Here is a 21,959-nt window from a genome sequence, read left to right on the forward strand (position 1 = left end):
TGTCTTACACAGTCTTCTGCCCACCTTTAATGAGATTGACATCCTGACTGCAAATTAGTAGAAGCCATAAATCCCCCAGTTGTAGAGTTGGTTGGCATGAAATGGAATGTACTCAAATACATAAAACTCTAACTGGGAGATCTACCACTCAAATAAATCCTGGTTTCTGCTTTCTTAGAGATAAAGCAATTCTATCTGCAGGCAACGATGATGTCTTTCCAGTACCTTCTCCACACAGCACTGCAGTTCGGAATGGTGTTTTCCAAACACCTTCCAGTGCTCTCAGATCAGGGGTTGCAAAGGCAGAGGCAGGCAGGGACAATAAGACAAAAGAAAGGACAAGGTCTGTGCAGTGCTCTCAAGCCAGAGTGCATATGCAGTTTCCCATTGCAGTTCCAGTATCCCTGCCCTGGTATCTCAGCAGATCTACCAGCAGAGGAGCAGCACTGAGTCCAGAGCAAAGGAGGAAATTGCCTAATCCTTGGCATAAATCCAGGTCCAGAGGTCAGCAGCTTAGAAACAGGCACAGAAGGAAAGCTATGGCAATACTCAAATGAAGCATGAAGGTGAGCTGTGATTTATAAATGTTAGCGAATTACTAAGTGAAAATCTCCTCTGTGAAGCCGGGTACATAGCAATGAGAATGAATTCACTCATATACAGCCTCAGTCTGTTGCCCCTCTTCAGGGGCAAGGAAACATTCACTTAGGCTTTTAATGAAATCATTAACAGAGTCTAGGACCAGACTTTTACTAATATTTAGGCACTTATAGAACCATTGTTTATAAGGGCAAATTACCTCATTTTGTCAAGGAGTGACCGGTATAAATTCCCGACATTGCTAAGCCTTGAAAATCTCACAAGCACAAATTTGAAATGAAGACAGTATCTGTATCCTTTAGTGATTAAAAAATTCAGTAGAAACCATCAGGTCACTGAAAACAAAGTGTTTCCCATTTGTCTTCTCACATCTGACAAGCTTTGCAATCTTTGTGGCTTGTTCCTAATCCAAGGACAGAAAAAGCTCTCTCCAAAGACAATTACCTTATTTTCCTGGTACATGTCAGGCCTCTATAGGCTCAGAACATGTTCAAAGCTGTCTTTTTTTGTGACTACATCTCTGGGGCAGACAACCCCTGATGATTTCAAAAGTATCTGCTTTAAATATAAAAGGCTAACATCCTTAGTGACAAATGCAAAGCTCTGGTCCCTCAGAGGTGTTATGCTCCTGGCTACAAAGTCAGGAAACAGAGCTCAGAAACCCCAGGTTGAGTTCCCACAATATTTTATTCCTAATCAGTTGGGCAGTGTGTCTGTTGACACCTCAGGTTGTAGGGCTGTCTTTAGCCACTGAATTAAATAAGGAGTTTGAATATACTTGGGAGGGCTCCACAGAGATTGAATGCTGCTGGTTTCATCCCCAAACAGGAGGCAGGTCCTAGAGGAATAGTTCAGAGGAGATCAATAACTTAACAGCTTTCAAGAAATTACAAGTCTATATAACAATCTGTGTAGTTTAATTTTGCTGTGGGAAGCTCGCTTTGCCTTCAGAGAAGAATTTCTCATTTCCTTTGGTTCCTGCTGTTAATTCCCATGCTGCATATTTTCATGCCATTTTCAATATTGAAATTAGCACCATATATAACCTACTTTAAGACAGTCTTAATGTGCAATTCCCTTGTCTCCCAGTATTCTGTATATCCTCATGTACTCAACTTCAGCTGTATTTAATCATAAAGAAAACTGGATTCTAAGAGAATCTCACACACCAGCTGCAATAACATACCTGTGAAAAGCAGGCCATGGTCATTGTCAAATACCATGGGAAAGGAATTCATCTCTTCTGGAGTCCCATGACTTTCATAGAAGACCTGCAGTGGTGTAAGAGTCTGTATATCCCACACTCTAAAAACCTAGAGGGGGAGAGAGACGAGAAAATCTAGTGCTGTATCCTGACTGGATTTTCAACTATTTTGTTTCTATGACATTAATATTATAGCCTCCAATGAAAATTACATTGTTAAAAATGGTACATCCCAAAATAAGCAAGAAAAATATCAAAGGTATCTTTATTCGCATTTCACTAAGGATAATATGCATAGAAAGGCTGAATTTTGTAGTCTTGACCTGAGAAGTTCACAGCAGAACTAGATCTCATAAAAACTGGTTCTACCCCTTAATGACAAGATGTTTCCATTGTGTGCCATACTTTTCTGTAACATACAGATAAATGCCACTTGTTTAAAAACTTCTGTTTGAACTGGAGTATGAAATGATGTGCAACAGTACAAAGATAAATTTCAGGGGACACTGGATAAAGAAATTCCTGAAACCTTTGACTGACAGCAGATGTTGCACCAAGTCAGGATCAGAACACACTGCAGAAGTATTATTTTTATGCATATAAAGTTCTTGTGCTCTCCATAAGGAAATGCAATTGACCCAGTCAGGGTACCATCCTGTAAAGAGCATTAGATGCATTTAGATGTATTTGTTCTTACCTTCAGGTTCAATGGAAAACACAGCATCTGCTTCGAACTCTAGAAAAATTGTATGTTAGCAGTGCTTTTCACTGTGTTGAGCTTACTGCTATCCCATGCCAACTATTTTTTATACTTCAAGAAATCATGATTTAATTTCTCATGGCCTTTAGTGTGGCCTTTAGATCCCATGGCCTTTAGTGTGGTGTATTTCTCTCCAAGACAATTTTACTTTGCTCTCAAAAGTTATTCTGTCATAGCATCCGCCTGCAATTCTTATTCAGCTGCCATAACTGGTGAATTGTATGTAGGCATTCGTGCAAGTTATTTTATTCATTCAATTGTGCTATTATTATGGCTTCACTTTTAACTGGGATTTTAACACAAAGACATATGTTGGTACAACATCAACACTCTCATTAATACTCTGAGTGTTGTGGGCCTTGACAAAAGTCACAACCTGATTTTAAAGGATGTTACAGTGGATCCACCAGAATTCTGAAAAGGAAGAGAAGAGAAGGAATGAATACATCAGTCAGTGTTTAAACAAATCACCTTTGGCACCAGAGAGAAATTCATACATGAGTGTCTCAGAATGTTAAGTAGAAGATAATTTCTCCTTAATATTTTGTTTGCTTTCAGGAAAACTCAAAAAGAAAGGACTCTAAAGAACTTCTTACTGAGAATAAATTTTCCCTGAAACAGTACTGAGTCAAAAGAACCATGTCCATCACATTCCTCTGATTGACTTCTGATTACATTTCAGAGTTTACTCAGACATGCAACTTCTAAAGCCTAAAAGGAGTAAACAATCATTGAGAAGCCCTGAAACAGGAAATCCATCTGAATAGGAAAAAAATCACGATGCCCTTTATTCAGCTGAACAGTAGACCAGCAAAAATTGAAAGAAGGATCGATGATGAGAATTGAGAAAGTTAGGGCAATATCACATAGGTGGATCTCCAAGGTCAATTTTGATACACTCACAATTAGAGCATGTAAAACAGGGGTAAGAGCTGAAAATTAAGTAAAAGTAGGTATCTGTGGAGATTCTACAGTCAGGTGAAAATAAGTCACTGAACAAAGATAAAGCTTCCCATAAGCATCACCCAGATATGTTACAGTGTTAGTGAAATTACACAAAACAAAAATGAAGAAAGACAATTCTAATAGTGTAATGGACTGTTGAAGTTCAATTGGTCAAAAAGTGAAACATAGGTTTGATATAATATCAAGGCAATAAAAAGATAAGACTTATAGCATAAGAGCATATAAGTAAGACCTTCCTGTGCTATTTCTTGCTGCATGTTCGGCTGTTAAGGCCAGTAGCACATTAGGAAAATGTAGTCACTTGAAGTGACAGCAAAAAACCTAGATACATTGCAACATTCATAAATCTCTTCCCTGCCTTATGGCTGCCTTCTTTTCGCAGCCCGTGGGCAGGGATGGGGAGATTACACAAACCACTGTTCCACATGAGTAACTCCCACACACGGCATCACCAGCGTGGCCGCGAGACACAACGTCAGTGCTGCTCATCCGCATCAGCACACAAACTGTGCATGAATCCATGCATGAAGAGAGGCAACAAAAGGCATGCTTATTTAGAAATTAGGAAGTGGCTAGGGGCAGTTGCCTTAGGAGTTTTGGGTTAATACTGCCTTTACTGTCCTACTTATTTATTAAAGAATTTCCCACAGTAGCCTGAGAAATACCAGGAATCCCTGAAAACCTCCAAGAGCATATTCTTGATGGCGAAGTGCTTTTGGACTGTGTCTTCTGAAATGCAAAATGCAGACTACATACAAGCAAACAAAACATATAAGGGAGAAGAAGGAATGTGGAAAGAAGGTGCTTCAAATGCTATTGGAAACAATCCACTGTTTCAACTTTATAGGAAAAGCTGAGCTGTACTTCCAGCAACATTATTTCTACAGTAGTAGCTTACATTAATGAGAAACTTTGTTTGGTTTAGTTGTTGGCAGAATTGGCTTTGATCCACAGACCAACTTTTTTAAGAGTTAGCAGAGCAGGGATACTTGCCTGTGTTCCCACACTGTGACCAGCCTTCTCCACACAATTGGTATCTGGCACACAGGAGCATTCAAGGAATGCACACTGCATATCCTTCCTCTATCTTGGCTGCAACAGCCCCAGAAAACTACTTTGTTATCCTCTCCGGGACTGCAATATGGAACAGTTCCCTCTGTTCTTGGGGGCTCTTCTTGTGTCATTCATTTTTCAACCCAATGGCAAAATCACATTCTTACAGATGGAATTTCCACAGACACTGATAAAAAATTGGGAACCAAATCCCCCCAGAATTCAGTGGGACTTCTTTCCACTGAGATCCACTCTGACCCTTCTGACATCCCCTGAAAAATTTAAATGTCTGTATTTGCACTCATAAGCATTTTCCTCTTAAGCACGACCTTCCTTCAAGCCCTAAAACTCAGAACATAGAAAAAAGTCTGAACAATCTTTTCCATTGGCTCTGAAGCCTTGTTTTGTAAAACAAGTTACACACCTCTCTTCTATTTTTGTCAATACACTCAAAGACAGACAGAAGACAAAAGATTCATCTTAACAACTAAAATGTGAAGAGCTGAGGGAAAGAGAAAAAAGATGGGAAATAAGGCCAGAAAAATTGGTAAATTATTTTTTTACTTGCTCTCAGTACAATAAAGTATAGGCTTGGGAACACTTATCTCTTGCCAGGTTTCTATGAAGACATTACTATGGAAATATGCTTTGACTTTGGAAGAAGCAAATCTTGTTGTCCTTTCTGTCTGCAATTAACAGAGACAGATAAGGACTAAAGAAGTTCAGCTTTTGCCCCTCCCCCTTCCCCCACCAAAACATAATCCCTTCCAATTTCTGCTAGTTAAGAATAAGTGACTTTAAAACACTGTTCTATGGGAAATATCTCAATAACTCTCTAGAGAAAACAGAAACTTTCTTTTAGCTCTTCCAAACTCTCACATTCTAGCGATACTTTTTGAAAGTTAAAGAATCTTTGTTTTTTGAAGAAGTCAACTTTCCTCAGTTTTACAGAACAGTGATACTGCAAGTCTCTAAAGGGACTTTTGAAAAAACACTCATGCAGGAAAATCCAAAATCCAACCACTTGTGAGGCAGAAAGAAGTTGAGCTAGCCACCGTGTTCACTGTAGGCATAGACAGGAAGAGTAAGGAACAATTGAGGTGAAGCATTTAGCTTATCTGCTCCTATTTGCTACCCTGTTCACTTGTTTGAGAGGGTCATTTAAGGGTCCATGGTCTAAATGAAATAATTCACAAATTCATATAGAATGTCTGAGGCCTCAAAGACAAAAATCACCAGGCATGAATGTCAAACTGCAGTTCTGCTTACTGCGTTACTTAAGTTATCTGCAGAGAGTGTCTGTATGTGTCTTGTGATCCCTGAAGGTGATCCTGCAAGGTGCTACAACTCCCTGTCACAGTAAGAAGACTTAGGAAAAAATGGATGCCAATGGGATTACTTGTGAGGTTTAGGCAAGGAGGATTTAGTTCTAATCACATTAATGCAATGTGGTGCAGCAGCCAGTACTATATCTGCTGCCTTACTGAGAAAGCAACTTGACAAAGTTCAAAATGATGAGGATTTCAAATCACTTTCTCAGATAATACCATTAATGGGGTAGTATATAATATTACTTACTTTTCCCAAACCTGAAGGGATGCTGGAAAGAAATCAAACAGTTGTATGCAGTAGTGAGTCTAATTACACAGTAATGAGCCTGAAGGATATTTACTGGGTGCTGCTATTGAGAGGGTGTAAGTGCTCTGCATGTCTTGTCTCTGTATTTTGTGCTGGATGTGCTGACAACGGACATACCTGATCCCTGCTGCAAAGAGAAAATAACACTCAACACTTCTGGAGAACAGCTTCAGTGGACATGTAGATGGTGTGGGGGTCAGAAACAGGAAACTAGAGGTATAGAACAGAGGTGGCTGCCCATGGATACCTGAATCAGAAGAGTTAAAAACCAGTCAGCTTTCTCCTGTCAATCTTCAACCAATCTTAGAATTATTCTCCCACCTTAGACAAAGTTTTTGTAGCAATTTTACTTTTTCACGGAATAACAACAATTGTTATTGGAAGGGGCCTTTGGAGATCATCTTGTCTTATACCATGGTTCACATAGAGCAGGGCCATGTCCAAATGGATTTGAAATATCTCCAAGGACAGAGATTCCACAACCTCTCTGGGCATCCTGCGTCTGTGCTTGGTCTCCTTCACAGTAAAGAAATGTTTCTTTCTTTAGAAGAAAGAATCTCTTGTTTAAGTATTCATTGTCTTTGTTCTGGTCACTGGGAGCCCCTGAAAAGATCCTGGTACTATCTTTACACTCTCCCTTCCAATATTTATCTACATGAAAGAGATCTCCCTTGAAACTTCTGTAGTTTTTTGTAGTGTTGGAGTTTGTTTTGTTTTGTTTTTTGTTTGTTTGTTTGTTTTGACTATCTAAGGCACAGAGTGATTTGAATATTAGAAAATGGGACAGGAAATTACAGAAAATTGAGTATCTTACATGAAAAGTCTGAAGAATATTCAGTGCTATTGAAGGATTATTCAATATAAGAGAAGAAAAAAATTCTTAATATCTGGGAGAAATAAACAAGCCAAAGAGAATAAAGGCACAACAGTAAGAGAATTTAGGTTTCAAAGCTGTAGACAAAAAATGTGTCTGATATAGATGTCGCTGCATAATTTTTGTGAAGGATGACTGGAACAGATTTCCCAAGTGCCTCTTTTTCAAATTATCTAGATTAAATTTAATATTGTTATACAGTACGTTCCAGTAACAGCCACGATTAGCAATGGTTTGACATAAAGCAGTGTGTTTCCAGCCGAGTTGCTCTCATTTTTCAGGAAGACAAATGGCTGTACTATAAATATATCCTTACAATGATATCATGTGCTTTCAAAACTGGTTAAACAGACAGTCACACAGGCACTGATACAATCACCTGCTCACTTCCAGACTGACAAAGACACTTATGACTTCCCACAGGGATATCACCCAGCTGATATTAAGCAGATCAGGAGAGAGAGGACAGGAGACCGATAACATCAAGGGTTGAGTAAATTTGCTAAAGTCAGAAAATGAAAAAACTAATAACATATCTTACCTCCCTTTATCTTCCCTGAAATGCTTAAAATCTACCCTTAGGTTGTGTAAGAGTAAAGCTAACATATGTACAACAGAGTTACTTTAGCACAGGCAAATTTTAGCAAGGAAATGTCTATGTGGTTGCATCATGTTGGCTGCATTAGATTTTGAAGAAATTATGAATGGAATTAAACTCTCCTATGCCCCAGAATAAAGATATAGGAAATTCCTGCTTATTGCACTACTCTCCTGCCACGTGTAAATGTGTTGCTCTTTAGCTACCAAAAATGAAGTTACTTTTAAAAAGAAAAAAAAAAGAACAATGTCTTCACTTGTTTAAAACAAGGGGTTTCTGCTTACAAATGATACTGTACAGTCGTTTAAAGACTGGGAATATAGTCCTTATATTAGCCTTACTGATCATCAAACAAAATTTTGTTTTTATGAATTGAAGCTTGGAGGCTCAAATGTTGTTCTGACTCACTCAGGCGGCCTAATTCAACCAAACCCACCACTGGAGATGTTGAGAGACAATGTCAATGAGACACCTGGGGAAGTAAATTTTGGCTTTCTGACTTCCACTGACAACTCAAGTAGGCAAGACATGAAGTTGTAGCCTCCACCATTCAAGCTGTGAATCCACACTCTGCACTGAGAGAGAATGGCTGTGACTGCTCCACAGCCTTTTAGTACAAGAGCTATTCCAAGAGGAATAGCTCAGTCTGCAATAGCTGGTCAGGTCTGGTCTCTGCCGTTAACCTTAACCCCCTTGTTTCCACAGAGTGTAAGATCATCTTTCAGACAATGGCCAGCTTCCTGCCACATCTCCAGGTTTAATTGCCCCTGTGCCTACTGAGTGTTTTCTCCCCCCTTGATGCTTCCTGAATGCATTCAATCAGTTCTGTAATATGAAAAAAATGAAGTAATTAATGCTTCTTGATGAAGGATAAAAATAAGAACAGGCAAACTGTAGAGAGACAGGGCAATGAAGGACTGAGTCACAGGAAGGAGAGGAAAACAATAAACACAGAAGAGATTTCCTATGCAGTATTCTTCTATCTGTGTGGAAGCATCAAGTCAGTTTTCCATTAATTCTTTACCCCACAGACTGTTCTCATATTACCATACACGCTGTAAAAGTAATTATTCTGTTTATTGGACCCAACAGGAAAAAAAACCCAAACAAGCAACTATTGCAATTTCTATCAACTTAGAGTAATGGTATTTGTAGAAAAATGCATTAGTGGCAGACCAAGTATCTTTATACAGGACAATCTTGCCTTGCCTGCTTGAAACATCAAATGGATGTCATAATTCATTGTCTATCAAGTATATCTTGAAATAGCAAGTATATCTTGAAAAGCCATAGCTGGCTTTTTTAAAAGGACCTAATGTATTCTACCAGCATTTTTTGTCAATAAAAAGATGTTGCTTCAGTGCTTGAATAAGCCATATTATTTTACTTTTCAGGGAAAAGGTATAAAGTAGTTCTAATGATAGGAAATAATCACTCATTCCTCTTTTTATAGTTCCCAAATGATAAATATCAATGGTATTACAATCATAAATCTAGACATAGGCTTTAGCAGTCATCTCAAAAAAAAAATGTTTCCTGAAAACTCCTTTAGTGGCTTCTGCAGAATAATTCCAATCAGAGAGTTATATACATTTGCATTTACAGTCATATACATATGCTTTTACTTTTATGCCAATAATCTAATCTATGCCAATAACATGCTGACACTGTAGCAGAGTCCATGCATTATATGCAAACCTGAGTCTGTATTTTGGTACAATGACACAAGGGATGAGTTAGCATCTTCAGACAAATTTAAAAGTCATTAGTTTTGGAAATATTTTCAACCAAAAATTAAGTCAAGACAGACACACTCTAAGTGTAATTGTGATGAATGTAGTTCATGTTGGTCTGTAGTATATAATTTAACATACAATTGTGATTGTGGGAAGTCTCAACACAAGATTCAAAGAATGTTCCTATGATTAGGAACATACAGATCAATATTTCAGATCTTCTTGTAAATTCACATAACTGAACTGTTGAAGAAAATGGCATGGCTATGGACTACACCTGTAAGTGTACCTATGCAAACTGTTCTCTCCAAGGTATTCACAAACTGGAAGATCAGGAACAAACTTGTTTCCATGAATATTATACTCCAGAGTAAGTTCAGCAACAAAGAAATATGAAAATTCCTGCCTTGGCCCTCCCCTCTACCTCAACTTCACTAATGTGGAAATATTAATTTATATGACTGAAAGTCATACAGAAATTATATACAATTCAATGTCTCTGCCTAATTTGTAGGTATTCTTATGTTATAAACCCAAAAAAACTAAGTTTAATTTTTGTGATAGAAGAAGTAGAGAATTTTTAATAGCTGCCTGACAACTCTTAACTAATAATTAGTTCTATCAAGAAATTCTTATAATGTTGAAGCAAACAAAATGCTTATGTGCTGGAGTAGTTAAAGAAATTTTAATTTTCTTAAATAGAACAATTGTTTGAATTCAAATTCCAAAATAGTTCCTTAATTGCTGAGGTAGTTTTTTTGTTATTACTGGATCAGAACAACTTGTTTTCAGTTAGATTAAATATCGCAGAGGTTTCTTTAACGCTTTCCAGAAAGTTGTATTGCATATTGCCCAAAATGTGACAGAGTAAATCAAGAAATTTGCTCCAAGAAGAAGACAGCACTGCTCAGATGTTTCTTCTGCTGACAAAAGCAGAACTCATCTAGTGAAACATACTACTTTTCAGAGTTAATTTTCTTCCCAGTGGCTGGTATGGGGCTGTGTTTTGGATTTGTGCTGAAAACAGGTTGATAATATAGAGAGATTTTTGTTATTGCTGAGCTGGCCTTGCACAGAGCCAAGGCCTGCTGAGTGATCTGTACTTTTGGAATCTACCTCGCAAAATTAACATGATGATACCTCCCTCTCCTTTCCTGGGATCTACTCTCTTTTTCATGCTCTGGTATGTTCAGACTGTTAGAGTTAAGAATCTTCTAAATTAGCTCTTTCCACTACAATACAAATCTCCTATGATTCCTAATTTTTTCACCAGTGCTATGAAACCACGGTTTCAGAGTTGTTAAATTTTACATTTTTGTATAAACCACAATGTACATATTTGTGTTCTATAGTATGGAACTAGGGTTAATAACACCAAATAAATCCCCTAGTACTCTTGCAATAGATCTGTAAGATTTGTGGTATCTTTAAACCATTCACTACAGATTTTGAGCCTTTAATTCAGCCAATATTTCTTTAGACTGCAATGCATTGCTGCAGTCTGAGACCAAATCTGAGACGAAAAGCCAATGTGATCCCTTACTTTTGAACTCCATAGTATAAATCAGTTGCATGCAGGCTGCAGAGATATTCTCGTGAGAACATTTCACATTGCACAAAAATATCTTTACAATGACAAGGAACTTTTCAATATAGTTCAAGAAAAATAGCCATAAAGTTTAAAATCAGTCTGAATCGTCAAATGTAACAATTATGTAACAAACATAACAACTGCAGATCTTAATTAAAAAAAATTATTCCCTACTTTTCACCTTATTTTGCAACTTTAGTTGAAAGTGGCACAATAAAAAACCTTTTATTTTAATATGGATAGCTGATATGGTTTAGATTAAATTCAATTTTGGGAAGGTTTTGAAAAAATGTTAATTTAATTTTCCTAAGCTTTTCCTCTAGTTCTGCTGTTCTGTCAAACATTTATTCTAAAATCTATACAAAGAGATTTTGTTTCGCTAGGATTCAATGCTTCTATGAGATCATTGACATGTCTCTAACTTATTTTCAGTAAAGACATATAGACTGTCCTTATTTTGCTTCTCCTTTGCTTCCTGTATGACAGTCACTGAAAGATGGAAACAAAAGAGAGAAAACTATTTTGATTTTTTTATGCTAGGCATATTGAAAAGCAAGCTGGTCTTTGTTTCTTAGGTGGAAACAAATGAAATTCTAAAGTATCATTATAAGTTCCCTGAGAAGCTGCACACCTTTATATAATTTCTGGTTCTAGACTGTGAAACACAAATGTCCTCTAAGCAGCCTGGAAGCAATCCTGTTATAGCTGATCTCCTTCTGCTATTTGGTATACCATATATCTTTAGATTGCATGTTTGAGGTACAGGGTGATAAGCAATTTATTTGAAAGTCTATATTTAGACTCCTCTGTGAGGGATTCCTTCTTTTTTGATATAGTTTTCACTAAGACCACAAGATTTATCTAACACTTGAAAGTCTAGGAATTTTTGTCTATTTATTTTTTAAATATTTTTGAGAAGTGTAATTGTAGCCTTATAACTCACTGCACTATTTAGACACACATGGCTTTTAATTAAAACAAACTTTCATGTATTCATTTGCAGCTACAAGTGGTCTTACTGATGTCATTGGCACTACTCAGCTATATTTAGTTAAGACCACGTCCACATACTTAGAGACTTTTAAAATAGATGTTGCTTTCTCATAAATCATCATATTGAATCATAGAAAAACCCAGAAGGGCTCCCAAAATATCTTCTACATTTACTGCCCCAGGGGCTTCATTCTCAGTTGCTTTTTCATAAGTACCTTAACGTACATTCATTCCCCTTAAGTCATGTCTTACATCTTACTTCATTTTTCCTACACGTATAACTTGAGGCTATCTGCCAAAACCCTCCTTAATTCACAGTAATGTATTCTTGTAGCAAAGCTACAGAGGTATCTACAGAACAGACAGCTATAGATTTATAGAAGTGAGGAAAGGGGAAGGGTTATGGTTCCAGGACTATGTGAAGATGGGAAATTTTGATCATTTATTTTCAGCTAGTATTAATTTTAGAAATGTGCAGGGTTTTTTAAGAATAAGATTTAAAAAATGAAAACAAGGTATTTACTGCCACCACAATGAGCAGTGGTAAGCAATTATAGCAGAGGAGTGTCATGGGCAGGACAAATAGTTCAGAAATATTTCCTACGTAACCCAATAAAAATCTGGAAACCTTTGAGATACCTCAGTAGACTAATTACATTAGGTCCTCATTGATTTATAGGAGCTATTTTCAATAATCATACCTTCAATTTTAATGACCATTCTAAACTCTATTACTTCTGCTCAAGGCCTGCAGTGTTAACCAGTCTGGCATAACTGGTTAATTTAGTACCCATCCTCTCCACTCCATCATTGTAGATGTTAATAAGGATATTGAATAGTGTTAAATATTGAAAATATTGCATTGGACCACCTTGAAAGAGTTCCATAGCCATTCACAATTCCTTCTTCAGGGGCTTCTCTCTTATTTATGCACATATTTATAGAAATTTTTATTCTCTCCTGAGAAGTCTCATTTTGACAAATCATATAAATAACCAAGACTAGGATTCCACCAATCACTTCCTGTATACCCATCTCTTTCCAGCAGAATCTTTCAATATTTTGTGGAATAAGTGTTATTATTAGTAAAATAAGTGTTTTTATTAGTAAAAAAATTTAGTAAAATTAGTATTAGTAAAAAATTAGTCCTGTTTATCGTCAATGCTTTGGAACAGTAAGCCTTGTAAAAGACAATGGTTAGAAAGAGATCAATAGTTCAACATGATATATAAAGACACCAGAAAAACTCCACCTACGGATTAGTAGCCTGGGAGGAAGAGAGAAGTGCAAAAGAACTGTAGGAAATTTTTGCAGGTGATCACTACTAAATGAAGCATTCGATTACAGGTTCTGTTTTAAATCTGCCAGTTGCTAAAGTAATACAGAAATTATCAGAATGCTAATATCTACTATTGTAAGCATTCTTTTGTCACGTTTGTGAAGATAATATGTGAAATAGTTCCACTCTAGTCTTGCTTCTCAACATAAAATATTTTGGAAATTTAAAGCTAAACACTTTTTATTAAAATAAATGAAGTGATAACTAATTACTATCAGAAGTTTGTTTTTTACTATCTTACTCAAAAATAGATTCTGACTTCAATTTATAACATTGATTTCACAAAATCACAGAATCATTTAGGTTGGAAAGACCTCCAAGATCACCAAGTCCAACCTCTGACTAAGCACTGCCTTGTCAATCAGATTATGGCACTAAGTGCCATGTCCAGTTGTTTCTCAACACTTCACTGCTCCAGTGATGGTGATTCCACCACCTCCTGGAGCAACCCATTCCAATGTTTACCAACCCTTTCTGTAGATAATTCTTCCTGATATTAAACCTAAACCTCCCCTGGCACAGTGTAAGGCCACTTCCTCTCGTCCTCTCGTCCTATTTCTAGTTGCCTGGGAGGAAGGGCTGACTCACCCCCACCTGGCTACAGGCTCCTTTGAGGCAGTTGTAGAGAGTGATAAGGTCACCCCTTGGCATCCTTTTTTTTCCAGGCTAAACACCTCCAGCACTCTCAGCTGCTCCTGGTAGGACTTGTGCTCCAGATCCTTCACCAGCCTCATTGCCCTTCTCTGGACATGCTCCAACACCTCAATGCCGTTCCTAAAGTCAGGGGCCCAATACTGAACACAGGATTTGAGGTGTAGTCTCACCAGTGCTGAGTACAGGGGGACAATCACTGCCCTGGTCTTGCTGATCCAGACCAGGATGCCATTGGCCTTCTTGGCCATGTCAGCACATTCCCAGCTCGAGTTCAGCTGCTGTTGACAAGTAACCCCAGGTCCTTTTGTGCTGGGCAGCTTTCAGTCACTCTCTCCCAAGCATGTAATGCTGCCTGGGGGTGTTGTGGCTGAAGTGCAGGACCTGACACTTGGTCTTATTGAACCTCACACTGTTGGCCTTGGCCCATCAATCCAGTCTCTCCAGATCCCTCTGCAGAGCCCTCCTCCCCTCCAGCAGATCAACACTCCCCCAGCTTGGTGTTGTCTGTGAATTTACTAAGGGTGCACTTGGTCCCCTCATCCTGATCATCAATAGGGATATTGAACAGGTCTAGACCCAACACTAATCCCTGGGGTCACCTCTAGAGACTGGTCACCAACCAGATGTAGCACTGTTCACCACCACTCTGTGCCTGGCCATCAACCAGTTCTTAATGCAGCAAAGGTGCACCTGTGCAAGCTGTGGACTGACAGCTTTCCCAGGAGAATGCCATGGGATACTGTACCAAAGGCTTTGCTGAAGTCCAGGCAGACAACATCCACAACCTTACCCTCACCCACCAGGTGGGTGCTCATAAAAGGAGACCAGGTCAGTCAGGGAGGACCTGCCTTCCCTAAACCTGTGCTGGCTGGGCCTGATCCCTTGGTTGTCCTGTATATGTTGTGTCATGGCACTCCAAATCCTCTGTTCCATAACTTTGTGAGGCACTGAGGTTAGGCTGACAGGCCTGGACTTCTCTGGATCCTCCTTCTAGTCCTGTTTCCTTGAGGTTCAGAAAAGTGTTTTACCTTTGCACAGGAAAGGCTGATGACATGTTGATCTTTCTCGTTTGTCACAACTTCCACAATACCATGTTTGTGTCCAAATAACTTCCCTGTAGGACTAAAATTAACAACAGGATTCCACAAACGAAGGATTCTGTCATTACCTGAAAGAAAAGAAATTAATATACAGTCAGAAAGACTGAATAGTCCCTTGTATTACAAATAAGCTTTGTAATTGAGAGCTTAGTGTTCATAAGTCCATCTTTTCATTTGGGTAGACTACTCCCACATAAGGATGTGAAGTTTTCATTCTAAGGGCTGGATTGCAGCTTATGTTTCATTGCTTAACCACAAACACATATTAAAAATGCACAGCTGATTAGCTTTTCAAAGCCTTTTTATTTTGCTAAAGAAATGGCTGGGACACAGAATGAGAATACATGGACTAGTCCCAGAGGAGCAGACTACTTTAATAGAAATACAACTGTGGCTCATATTTTGTTTCCTTCAATGATGTAATTTAGGAAAATGCAAAAAAAAAAAAAAAAATCTGTGTCCAGTTAGCCAGGATACAAAGGGATAACCTCCTTTATGGAAGAAGGCAAACATCCAGAAAGGAGTGGTCATGAAATTTGAGGGCAGACAGAAAAAAGTAACTGCTGATGATTGAGTTTGTAGTAAAGTAAATGAGAATTAGATATTTAATACTTATTTGTATGTTCAAACTTTGAATTTGCCTATAATTTAAGGAATAATCTTTGATTGTGCTATAGGTGAATGCTTGATACTATTTTGCTAATAGTTTCCATAAATATTTCAAAACACAAGGATGTTAAAAATGTATTTTAACTTTCAATTCCTGGAAAATATTGCAATTGTACAAATTGTATGCATCTAGCTGAACAGTTTATTTTGACATACAATAAATGAAACAGCCACATTTTGTCTAAACTTCTGCTTGAGTTTTACTTTTCTCTCAGCTTAAATTGAAGAGCAAAAAGCAAAAAAACCCATAGACTAGGTAGTATATGTCCCAAGAGAATCAGCTCAATTATGCTAAGCGCTCAGCTCAATTATGTTAATAATCTTCCTTAAGCTTGTTCAACCTACTGTCATTAGTCAGTCCCTCCATTTCTCTCTACAGAAACCTATTCCTTTCCTTCTTAATGCAGCAAGATGTGATTTCTTTAGGAGCACCCCATCTCCCTTTTCCTCCATTAAACAATATTGTTCTCTCAGTTAAATTGATTCCGCTGTTTATGTGGCTTCTCTCTAAATGAGAGAGGCTCAGTGAAGGAATGATCTACTCTTAAAATAGCTGCAACAGAAAGCCATTTTGATTTATGCCAGCTCATTTCACAAGTGTGACTGAGGATTCAACTAGGCAAACAGCTGTACCAGCCCAACAGAGGGAGAACTTCTGCACAGGAAATGAAGGCCATGTGTAAGTAGCTGAGTGGCTTGAAACTTCAAGGGGAAGAGATTCTTTTCTAGGCAAAACTACCCTAGACAATCTGTATATGCTGCAGCATGGCAGAAAGTAGCCCAAATGGGTTATAATTGCACATGGTTTATGAAGCCCTTTTGGATGGGGAAGCTTCAGAATGTGGTTGACAACCCTGCTCACTTCCACAGAGTTTGTGTTAGGCTGTCCCAGACATGTCCTGCAAATTAGCAGAACCTTTGTGACCAGGTCAGGGTTTAGGGTGAAACAAGTCCATGGGCGTAAAACTCAGCTTGAAGATATCCCATGAAGAAGGACATGAAATACAGTTGACAGAGGCCTCCAGTGAGACTGTAAGATTGATTTTAACATCAGAGGAACAGAGATTGCTCCAGCAATATACCCCTTGCCAGCCCCAGATAGAAACTGTCATGTCTTAAGATGATGGAGAACTGAGAAGAAGCTGTTGACAACATCTGATCAACTTGACTACCTGCTGACTGCACTTTTGAGGAACAGAGACTTTCTCAGTCTTCCTACAGCTCTGTTCTTTATATTCCCGAAGTGATAGCAGTGATTGAAGGGAAGGATAGTGCCCTTTAATTCTGGCACAGAGTTTCTTTTAAGAGTAGAATCACTAATACATGTAATTTACTTCCGATATTAACAGAAAGATCAAGTGACATTTGGGAAGAAAACCTTACCCTACACTAAAAAATACTGTTTGCTTTTTATGTGAAATAGTGGATTCATTTTAGTTCCTTTTACTGATGTGGAGATAATGGTTGATTTTATTATAGTTGATGTGCTCTCTGCTCTCTTTCCGGACTAATGCCAGATTGGCCCTAAGATTCCCTGCTACCCTGGAACATTTCCTGGAACATTTGTTCTCTCCATGCTCCAAATATGCCTCCAGGATTAAGAATCCTGACACAGAAAGTCTGGGTACCAAGCACATTCAAGAAAAGCTTGAAGAAGATGATCTATTCAACAGCAATTTTAAAAGATTTTGTAAAATCAGTGATTTGAATGAAAACAGATTCAGTTGTGTATGGTCCTTTTCATGATAAACAATTATAAAACCAGGTGTTTAGGGGTTTTTTAGAAGTCAGATTCTACAACCACAGCTCTATTCCAGCTATATGTTATGGACTCAAATACTTTCTTTGAACATGTGATGCTTTGTCTAACTGTCTCTCTTGCTGACACAGTTTTGCAATTTGTGTGGTATTACAAGCGTGCTGAGATGTCTGCCTTTCAGTGGTGTTGAAATCCACTTGAGAACAATAACATATTTGAATGGAGAAATACTAGGCTTAGCCTGGCATCCTCAAAATTCTGTAAAAAAATATATATCTCCTGGTTTCTTTCTAGGCTGCTACGCCCACACAGAAAAGTCCTTACCCTTTAAAAGAACTTGTCTTTCCTTCAAATCTGTCTTATAAATAATCTTGCCTTATAATGTCTGCAAAACCTCTTTAGAACAGTCAGACATCTGGGGAACTAGTTTATCATACTGACAAATGTCTCTGTTTTCTTTTTTTTTCTTTGTGCATCCTTGTCTGTCTTTGTATGCTTTTCTTAAATTTAGATGGCATCATAGAAAAGAGTTTGCTATGCTTCTGACAGCTAATGCTAGAGGAGTTCTAGTGATTTCTATCACTGGGATTCCTGGGAATTCCTGAAAATGTGCTTCACTTGTTCCAGGAATTCACAAAGGAAACTGAACAAGCACAGAGTAGCTCCTTTTATCAGTCCCAATCTGTTACTGTTAGATTTAGGAATCACTAATAGTTTTTCTTCTGTTACATTGCTCACAAGAAAACAGCCAAACTTGAACTAATAGGGTTAGGAGTTGATGTATCATTTAAAACCGATCATCTCCTGTTTTTATATGCATTCCTAATTTGATCTTAACTGCAGTCATTCCCTGAAGTGATGATTAAGACATAGCTGGATTTGAAATTAATACAGAATAAGAAGAAAACCATGTAAATTTACCATTCAGTGTAATATTAATGCAAAATGCTACACAGAGAAGTTATTTTAAACTTCTCTGGGCTCCATGTTTTAGGCTGCTATCAGGCTTTTATCATTTTACTGATTGAAGTCTATCCTTAAGCATGAAAAGCAAAGTCAGTACCACATTTGTTTTTATCTTATTCATTTTTATAAATTTCAAATATCTAGAAGACAAAATTAGGTTGTGTCACAGTACTGACAAACTCATGAGCATAATCAAATACAAATAAATGATGGAAGACTGTGTTAAAATAGGACTTGTTAAATAGTCACAGTGCTAATTCATCACAGTATGTAACATTCCATTTGTGCTATAAACACCTGCTTTGATAACATTAAGTTGGGGCTTACTAAAATGTTGAGCAGATTTACCCCTGCTGAATACTTTAGAAGCTAGCCTGCAATCAAAGGCAGGATTTTTCTTTTATGCTAATTGCCAAATGAGACAAATAAACATAGCTTTTGCAAATGATTGAACATGTCACCAAGAAATCTATATATTATGATTCCTGAATTATTTACCTGTTATGGTCTCTCGTTTTTAGGCTATATTACAGGTAAAATTGCAGGCTCCCTAATTAACAGGACTAACTTATGTTAATTTTTAATAGTTTAAATCTGTCATTAATTGGATCATCAATGTGTGTTTCTCAATTAGTCAAGAGTGAGATGACTTTTAAGATACAGAGGCAAACATAGTGTGTTTCAGCCTGATGGTATGCTGTGACATTGGGAGCAGTGTATTCTACTAACAGAGCGCAGAATTCTAAAGCTGAGCTTTTGAAGGCTTTAGTAGAGGGGTCTCTCAAGAGCTGTAGCATTATTCTAAATTCTGGGTGCAGCTTCACAGTAGGCCCTAACTGATCTAACTTCACAGTGAATTTGAAAGAGATGACCCCACCCTGTCTTTGCTTTTGGACAGGCATTCTCACTGTGCTCTGGAACTCTTAGTAATACAGCCCAGGAATAATTTTCATTCATATTCAAGGGGAGCAGCAGGGCTAAGCTTTGGGAATGAGGGTGAGAGGCAGGAGGATGCCCTTCAATTACAAGATGAAGGATGGTGGGTGAACAAGCAAGACAGGATTCCTATTCAAGTACTTCCAGTACTTATGCGCCGTCAAAGTCAAAGCAGATTAGAATTCAGTGCTGAGAAAAGTCATCTGCTTCTAGAATATCCTGATTAGGGATCTGTTTAGATGGGACAGGATCTCCCGCATTCTCAGTCCATCCTCCAACCATCACAAACAAGTATGCAATCTAACTTTTTCAAAAATCCAAGCTCCACTTAAAGCTGAGAATATTTTTCTGCAACTGCCACTATTCAGAAGCTTCTTCCTGAATATCACTGCTCTAATTTTTGCTCTAATAGACATCAGTGGCATTCCTTATTAATTGTAATTTTTCTAGGTTATAGAAAATATACTTTTTAAATCTCTGCACAATGGTGCAGTTAGAGCTTAGGTCAGTTGGTTAGAGCCTGCTGCTATAAACACCAAGATTGTGAGTTCAATCACTTTATGGGCCATTCACTTAAGAGTTGGACCCGATGATTGTTATGGATCCCTTTCCCCACCTTTTTTCTATATTCTATATACTTTTCTATATTCAACTAATCTTTCTCAAACATGATTCATGCTAGCAAGACAGAACCAGCACATGCACCCAAGGCAAGTCATGCTACATAATTGTCCTATTTCTTTTCTGTGCCACAAGTGTTTACTGCTGGTCACTGACAAAGTGGGCTGAGTGCATTAGGCAGACCTTTGGTCTGGCCTACCACAGCTCTTATAATTTTCTTAGAAAATTATCCAGATTTTTCTCTTCTGCTATTTCTGGAAGAAGAATTTTCAGTGTGTAAAAGAAACTTTTTTTAGTTCCTGTGATATTCTTTCCTATTCAGACACTTTACCCTGGTTTTATTATTACAGCAAAATCCTCCTGTTGTACCTGTAGGAAATAGCGACCACATTTTGTTGAATAGGACCTCCTGACTTCATGTCATCAATAAATTTCTTCAGACTACTTTTTTTGTGACAAGGTAATCAGTGTAAACAGTATCTCCTCCAAGTCTAAACTTCCAAATTTTCACTAATAACTCTTCTACAGCTGTTCCTTTAAATCTTGTGTCTAGAAAATCAATAGAACTGCCTGATATTTATTTTTCTATCTTTCACAGTTTTCCTCTTGATAAACGGTTACAATTCAACATGAATTGCATTATGTCCCATATACTGCCATGTATATTATCAAGGCTGGACAGCAGAGTCTTGGCCATTTTTTAGTTCTTCTTATATATAGATGTAAGAATTATTATGTTTGCTATATCAATTTTTAACAAAGTTTTAAGCAATAATGACTTGAAGAAAAGCAGCACCAATGTCTTGAAGGCACCCTGTCAGACAGACTTTAGAAACAATGTTGCTGCCATACTCCAGCAGCATTTCTGCAGCATCACACATGGCCATGGCAGTAGATAGACCCATAAAATTATTGGCTAACAGAAAAGAAGTGGATGTAAGAGTGCAATTTCTGCAGTCTGCTTTGGGAGAAAGAACCAACAGTAACACTTTGGGGAAACATGACCAGAGAGACCAATGGAAAGTATTAACATGGGCCAATGTGACTGCTTAAGATATGAACAGATGGTGGAAGAGTAATAGGGTAGAAGCTCTGCCGATACTGCAAGGAATAACGTGTATAACCTTGTCGAGGCCATGGGGACTTGGAAAGATACCTTAGTTGAACATACTGTTTCTTCAGGTTTATTATATAAATGATACTTAATCAAACCCAGTTGGAGCCCTTGACAGATTCCTGTCAGGAAGTATATCTCTTCAGAGAAGGGCTGAGAGAAATTAAAAGCAAGGCCTCTGTTTCCTCTAATTGTAAGCAGAAGCCATTGTTGAAATTCTTAAGACTCTAACTCAGCCTTATTCGATCTTATTTGATACGAATAAAAAAATTCACAATTTTTTTTCTAAGAACAAACCCAATACTTACCTCCAGTGACAACGACTTTTGCCTTTACACAGTATGTGAAGGCATTTACTCCTTTTGGGACAGAAAATTCCTTTACAGGTCTGCAATCATTAATAAAACAATCATGTAAGAAATATTTGGAAAATACAGTCTATGGTCATTCTGCCTTATTTTTCTGTAGTATACAAAATAGCTGTTTGCCTAATGTATGCAATCTCATGTTAAAAGCAAATTGATTTACAACAGAAACTTAGAGTGATACTTGCATCAACAAACAGGAACAGAGGGCACTTTCCATTAAAGAAATAAATATCCAGTCTGCACACCTGAATCTTTTAACAGGCAAACTCCAAACAGACTCCTAAAATGATAGCTGTTGCCAAAGTAATCTGCACACAAACTTGTGTGCTTAAAGCAGTTTATCACTGAGGAAAACTACCAAACAAACTGTGTTTGCTTGTTTCAGACATGGAGGTCTACTGTGATCTCAGGGTTACATTA

At 37.8% G+C, this 21,959-nt stretch overlaps 1 protein-coding gene across 1 annotated transcript in view; it reads right to left on the reverse strand.

Moving 5' to 3' along the window:
- The window catches only part of WDR64 (WD repeat domain 64), a gene marked incomplete at both ends in the record, with an annotated part of 59,857 nt that overhangs the window by 23,606 nt on the left and 14,292 nt on the right, over window positions 1-21,959 (reverse strand). Inside the window, 3 exons of the mRNA XM_084202636.1 lie at window positions 1,787-1,913; window positions 15,035-15,174; window positions 21,480-21,559. Coding sequence (XP_084058762.1) covers window positions 1,787-1,913; window positions 15,035-15,174; window positions 21,480-21,559 — 347 coding nt within the window. The remainder of the gene's footprint in view (window positions 1-1,786; window positions 1,914-15,034; window positions 15,175-21,479; window positions 21,560-21,959) is intronic.

Source organism: Fringilla coelebs (assembly GCF_963513975.1).
Source record: "Fringilla coelebs genome assembly, chromosome: 3".
Lineage (NCBI taxonomy): Eukaryota > Metazoa > Chordata > Aves > Passeriformes > Fringillidae > Fringilla > Fringilla coelebs.